At 35.7% G+C, this 6,878-nt stretch overlaps 1 protein-coding gene across 1 annotated transcript in view; it reads left to right on the top strand.

The window, feature by feature from the left end:
* Positions 1-5,666, top strand: part of LOC102213130 (canalicular multispecific organic anion transporter 1) — a 26,647-nt gene extending 20,981 nt beyond the window's left edge. Inside the window, exons 7-16 of the mRNA XM_005743925.1 lie at positions 395-577; positions 1,475-1,630; positions 1,713-1,912; positions 2,028-2,154; positions 2,271-2,372; positions 3,349-3,492; positions 4,362-4,520; positions 4,611-4,777; positions 5,034-5,228; positions 5,335-5,666. Of these exons, the coding sequence (XP_005743982.1) occupies positions 395-577; positions 1,475-1,630; positions 1,713-1,912; positions 2,028-2,154; positions 2,271-2,372; positions 3,349-3,492; positions 4,362-4,520; positions 4,611-4,777; positions 5,034-5,228; positions 5,335-5,464 (1,563 nt within the window). The 3' untranslated portion in view covers positions 5,465-5,666. The remainder of the gene's footprint in view (positions 1-394; positions 578-1,474; positions 1,631-1,712; positions 1,913-2,027; positions 2,155-2,270; positions 2,373-3,348; positions 3,493-4,361; positions 4,521-4,610; positions 4,778-5,033; positions 5,229-5,334) is intronic.
* The last annotated feature ends 1,212 nt before the right edge of the window (positions 5,667-6,878 follow it).

The following is a 6,878-nucleotide window of genomic DNA, read 5'->3' as shown; positions in this document are numbered from 1 at the left end:
TTTTTTTTTTTTTTGTTCAGAATAAAAGAGAACACAACTACAGTAATTATTCCCTGAATTATTAAATGCAGGGGTATATTTTCAGCACTTTCCTCAGCAGTAACTAGTGGATCGTGTTTTAAGATGTACAAAGGTAACTGTCTCTGCTCTGCAAAGGTAACAGACTCGGGTGTACATTGAAATTTTGTACCTCGTCATTTTATTTGTCCCTTTTTTACAAGCTAAACTTTGTCATTAGGAATATTTGATTTTTCAAACTTGGTCCAATCCAGTTAACTTTAGACAGTTAGAATTTGTACAAGTAATTGTTGCAAATGGCATAAAAAGCACACTTGAGTCTTATGTTTAATGTTCCATTCAAAGTGGATTTTTCTTTGTGAAGAGTATAGAATAATTTAGAAACCCTCCTACCTTTACTGCAGGTCTCTTAGTGTTCATCGGCACACTGCTCCTAGCAAATGCTTCTGTCGATGCATCTCGTATCCTGCATTCAAAACTGCTTAACAACATCCTGCGAGTTCCCATGGTTTTCTTTGACACCACACCTATTGGAAGAGTGGTCAACCGCTTTGCAAAGGTAGCATTTGTATTTCACTTTTTAATCATTCCTTTTCTAGATTTCATTATTTTCTCATCCTGTGGCTTTTATGTTTACAAGTACAAGATGCAATTATTTTTTAATTCCATTTTTCAAAATTTATAGAAGTGGAATGTTCCCCAGTTCTGCTTAAACCTTTGCATACAGTCCTTCCCAAATGCCTCCTCAAGTATACACAAATGTACCCTGGTCTGTCTGGAATTGGTACAGGTGTTAGTAGAAACTAGAGTAAAAAAAAAAATCAGGATTAGATCATTTTAATGTATTCTGAGTAGCTTGAAAGCAGTGTTATGAGTCATAGTTCAGTTTATATAACAGGGTTTATATCTAACCCGTCTAACAAAAACCAAAGGTCTTGTGTTCTTATCTTGTTTTACCCACCCGCTATAAATCGCCATGATGCAGCTCCAGTTGTAAAAACACTTTCATGCTGTGAAAACTTATTTTAAACTCTTTTACAAAACCTTTGCTTTTAGGACGTCATCCTCTCATCTAGCTCTAGAACCTTCTCTCTTCCAGTGTGCTGAGTAGTCTTTGACCAGTTTGATCTTACTATATTCTATTTATCAACAAAAATTTTAATTAGCTTTTGATATATATTTATATACCAACTTTGCCTCAAATTTCAAAGTACACAAAAAAGTTGGTGGATAAACCATTAAAAAAACACAAAAAACACCTCCTTTTATTGACATTTGCACCAAGTTCCTCATTTCAGCAGGTATTGTGTTTTATTGTGTTATTTAACACTTTTTTTGCTCTTATAATTTCACCATTTTTAATATTACTTTTGATTTTTTTACATGCACTTTATTGATAAAAATGTACTTGACTTGTGTTTTAATAAATACTAACTTTCCAACTATTATCCTAAAGGATATTTTTACTATAGATGAGGCCATTCCTAATTCCTTCCGCTCCTGGCTCCTCTGTTTTCTGGGTGTACTGGGGACACTATTTGTCATCTGCCTGGCAACCCCTTTCTTTGCCATAGTCATCATTCCTTTGGCAGTGATCTACTTCTTTGTACAGGTAAGCCGAAAGAAGAAGAAGATTTGCCTAACTAACTAAGAATAGGAAACTAATGTTGTTTTGTCTTTTTCTCTACACCCAGCGCATTTATGTCGCCACTTCAAGACAGCTGCGGCGACTGGACTCGGTGTCTCGCTCACCGATATACTCTCACTTTGGTGAGACGGTGTCCGGCCTGTCAGTGATAAGAGCCTACAGGCATCAAGAAAGGTTTCTTAAACACAATGAAGTAACTATAGATGAAAACCTCAAAAGCGTCTACCCGTGGATTGTGTCTAACAGGTCAGATATTCAACGGTGTACCTGCAAACATAGAGAAGCATGTGATGTAAATTGCTCATAAAACTGACCCTAACATTTCACTGTTAGACATTTCACTCACTTGTTTACTCAACAGATGGCTGGCCATACGTCTGGAGTTTGTTGGAAACCTGGTGGTTTTTTTTTCTGCTCTGTTTGCTGTCATTTCCAGAGATTCTATTGACAGTGGCCTGGTTGGCTTGTCTATATCATATGCCCTTAATGTGAGCCATTAAAACACTCATACCTTTATCATTATTTCATCACTGTTTATGTATTTGGTAATACTAAAATCCAGCAATAATGTAAACACTGACGTCTATTCTACACTGTTCTGCAGGTAACCCAGACCCTCAACTGGTTGGTTAGGATGACCTCAGAGCTGGAGACCAATATTGTAGCTGTGGAGAGAGTGAGTGAATATACTGAGCTTGAGAATGAGGTATGTAGAAGATTTTTAATGACAATTCTCTTTATTAGATGAAACTCTACTGTTATCTTAATAAGGCATGAATTTCAAGATTCCTTCAGGTTGTTAGTTGATTGTAAGCACCACAATGCAACTGGGATAAAAACATAATAATAATAATAATACAATTTAGTACAATATCGTACACGTACACTGGGCTTTAGCTGCTGATCTTGAGTAGTGACACATTGTTACCTTCGCCAAAGAGGTTATGTGTTTTTGTAGCATTTACATGCTTGCCGTTCTGTCTGTAAACATGACAGCTGGGAAGTTTTGACTGAATTTTGATTAAACTTTGTTGTTTGAGTTTACAGTGGGATCATGTTAACAATCCACTCAAATATGGCTTACGGCCACCAGGGTCTTCAAGGACAACTCAATGATTTATTGGTTGAAAATGGACAAAAAGCCTTAGAATCTTTGGTGTATGTGGTCAACATATAATACTACCATATAAACACCACAGCTACTGCCATTGATTGTGCTGACAACATTTAGATATATAGGGAATGAATAATGGGGACTCTAAATATCAAGTTACTCTGGATCTCTTCTTCAAGGTCAAATAATGACAATCTTTTAATAGGTCAGACTTATATAACATGCCATATATATTTAAATAAACTATGTTAGAAATTTGACTTTGTTTGTATTGGCAACATTTGTTTTATTATGACATTCTTATGTACATTACAATAACAGGTTATAAGTGTTTAAATACGTAGCAATTCAAATACAACTATAATGTTGAAATTTTGTTGCTTAATGCATGTTTATGTAGGTTTTGATATTACTATAATATCTTTGTATGTATATGTGAGTGCTTCAATTTAAGAAAAGATATATTCTAGTGGTTATCTTAGCTAGTCTTGATAACGTCTGTATAATAATGCAGACGTTATCAAGACTAGCTAAGATTCATTTATTCTGTTTGTGTTTGTTGTTACAGGCTGACTGGGTAACTGACACTCGGCCCCCACAGCAGTGGCCAGAGGCAGGAAGAGTGAAATTTGAGAACTACAAAGTGCGTTACAGACCCGAATTGGATTTAGTGCTGCATGGAATCACTTGTGACATCGACAGCACTGAGAAGGTACGTGTTTGTGTTTGTGTGTATCTGAAAGAGAGACAAAGTGAAAGAGAGAGAGCATGCATGTATAAAGTTCATGCGGGATTTATTAATATGTTAATGATTTACAGAGTAACCTCGTAGATCAAATAGATCAAGATATAGAAAACAATATCTAATATGTTTTTCACACGAGATACAGATTCAAATACTATAAAAATTCTTGTTTTTTGCATGGAGGTTGCTTAAATTATAGCTTGGTTTTTTTCCTCTATCACTAGCTTCTAAAATAATAGCGGTTTCTCAAGTGTAGCTTACAGATGGTAGACTTTAAGTTTATTTTTAGTTGAGTTTAGAAAAAAAAATTTGTATTTTAATGTAACTTTGTCCTATAAAGCACTGACATTCTGTACTTTAGTTTTTTTGATGTTTTACAGTCCAGTCTGTTAATTGTTTACTCAAAAAAAAGAAAAAAGCCACAGAACAAACAGTAATGACAATAATTGATTTTAAACAAACAGTAAAAAATAATGTAAACTGTCAGCTTGTGTCTTTAGTTGTACATCACTCTATACTATAAACAACTGTGATATCCAAATATGTAACTAGCCTAGCTTTAGGATAAAATGTCAAATGACATACTGATAATGTGAAGTGAACACAATGTGAACACCCTGAATACAGTGAAGTCAAAGTACACATTAGAAAAGAGAGTCTGTATTGCAACAACATATAAAAGAACAAGATATAGCTCCTTATGTTGTGGAATTATCTACAGTCAGCATTGTTTAATGCCTTTTCTTTACCTGTTGTGACAACAGTTTATGAAAACTTTTTTCAAATATGTGCCAGCTGTTATTTTGATCTTATGTGTTTTCTCTCACTGCATTCAGATCGGTATTGTCGGTCGCACAGGAGCTGGGAAATCAAGTCTTACCAACTGCCTGTTTAGAATTATTGAAGCTGCTGAAGGTCGCATCCGCATTGATGATGTAGATATCGCTACAATAGGCCTGCATGACCTGAGAAACAGACTCACGATTATACCACAGGTATACACATCAATATAGATAATAACCTTGTCAAAGAATTAAGTATATTATTAAAAAAATACACTGACATTTTTAATCCCGTGTGCACAGGATCCCGTTTTGTTCTCGGGGTCACTGAGGATGAACCTGGATCCATTTGACAAGTTCAGCGATGAGGAGATTTGGAGAGCGCTGGAGCTCTCTCATCTAAAGAGCTATGTATCAGGGCTGCAGGAAGGATTACAGCATGAAGTGGCAGAGGGAGGAGAAAACCTCAGGTGGGTAATAAAATTAACAATACGGCCTCTGTGGTCATTTGAAAATGATGATGACTTCAAACTCAAACCTAGGGAATGTTGGCACATAAGCTGCAAAATTCTTTAGATGTATACCTTTTCCACACTTCATTAGTCTAAACCTAATGCAATTTTCAAAAAAACATGCATGCATAAACTTTCATATACACATGAGTTCCTTGTGTGCTTTTTGCATAAACCCTCTTGAGATATCAATACTTTAATACAATCTTTCCAGTGTTGGGCAGAGGCAGCTGCTGTGTCTGGCTCGAGCTCTCCTGAGAAAGTCACGTATCCTAATTCTGGATGAAGCCACGGCAGCTGTTGACCTGGAGACAGACAACCTGATTCAGAACACCATCCGCAAAGAGTTCTCAGACTGCACAGTGCTTACCATCGCCCACCGCCTGCACAGTATCATGGACAGCTCTAGGTGAGTTATACCTTTTCCCTTAACATTTTTGGATGAAATTTTTGGAATTCATGACAATGTTTTTTCTCAGTGGGCTACTATTAAATCCTGTGCTTCTTTCCAACAGGGTAATGGTGCTTGATGCTGGAAAAGTAGTGGAATTTGATTCGCCGAGCAACCTGCTTGAAAAGGAAGGTCATTTCTATGCCATGGCAAAAGATGCTGGGATAACATTAGAAAGCAACACAAATTTATAATCTCTACTTATACTGTTTTTTTTAGGGAAGATTTACGGCCACAATTTTCTGTGTATGTGTTTTATTTGTAGGTTACATTGTGAAGACTGGATTTTACGTTTATGTAAAGAAACACTGACATATGTATTGTATTTATAGGGAAAAACAGGGAAAACATATTGTATATGTAACACATTTTATGTGTGAAAAATAAAATTTATTTCTGAAATCATGTTTAACTGGTTTTAAATAAAAAAAAACACTCTTTTTTTGACACAATGTTATCAGTTTATGATTGTGCACTTATTTGTATTTTTATATGACAGCAACATGCAAACATCTTGCCTGTGTAAGATCAGGTTCCCACAAACATGTGTATATCCAGGAACTAAAAAAATCAAATAATGAAATCAATTAATACTGATCAGGCCTCTGCATCCATTTACATCCATCTATTAAAACTGGCTTTGGAATGGATAAAACAGGCTAATATTAGGCTTCGGGAATGGTCTTCCCAACCCTAACCTCAACCTTACTGAAAATTTGTGGATTACACTTAAAACCGGGTCTATGCTAGGAAACTCACCCATTTAAACTCTACCAATTCTGTCCAGAAGATGGTCAAATATCCAGCCATAATTACTCCAGAATCTTGTTGACAGCAACCAAAAATGTCACTCTGAGGTGTAACTTACAAAGGGACGTTTGACCAAATATTAGTAGACATGTACTCTGTATGTGTGCTGTACAATCATTCCATCCTGGAAAACGATGACTTCAAAGAAATCATTAAAAGACAAAAAGTCTGTTAGGGGAAAAGTCTTACATAACTGAGACTTATGAGACTGAAGAATTAAGGTAAATTCAAACAAACATATCAGACTAGTAACATACAAAGTAATTTGTCTGGAAGGTATGTTGAGAATGACAGCAAACAGACATAATAGCAGCTCATAATACCATGTCAGGGACATGTTGATGTTGAAGTTGGTATTGAAGTTTGTGGTGTTTTTTTTGAAAGATTACAATGACATTCATATCAATGATGAGTTTATGTATGTTTTTCACCACAACTGTATGTGTACTTATGACAAAGTGGAACTAGAGTACTTTTCAAAACCTTACTGTTTTAAAATATTTATGTAGAAAATAACAGGAAAGGGGATCTAATGACCCCACTCCCTCCAAATCCCTAAATGCTCCCTCCCCTTGCCTCTTTCAGTAAGTTTTCCCTCTAACACAGTAAAAAGTGTGTTAGGGGGAAAAGTCTTACATAACTGAGACTTATGCAAGTCCTTCACTTTTTTTTTTCCTCTCTCAGGAGCTTATTTGCGCAAATTACAAAGCTTGATTCTGTAAATGATTTTGCTTTATCGGTTGAATGTTTTCACTGACTCACTAGAAAGCCTGTAGTGTACTTTTTGTAGAAACCAGG

This window comes from Pundamilia nyererei, unplaced genomic scaffold, assembly GCF_000239375.1.
Source record: "Pundamilia nyererei isolate P.nyererei 1_Seehausen unplaced genomic scaffold, PunNye1.0 scaffold00136, whole genome shotgun sequence".
In the NCBI taxonomy this organism is placed as follows: Eukaryota; Metazoa; Chordata; class Actinopteri; order Cichliformes; family Cichlidae; genus Pundamilia; species Pundamilia nyererei.
The sequence above is the reverse complement of the archived record's forward strand: the minus strand, read 5'-3'. Positions and strand labels throughout refer to the sequence as shown.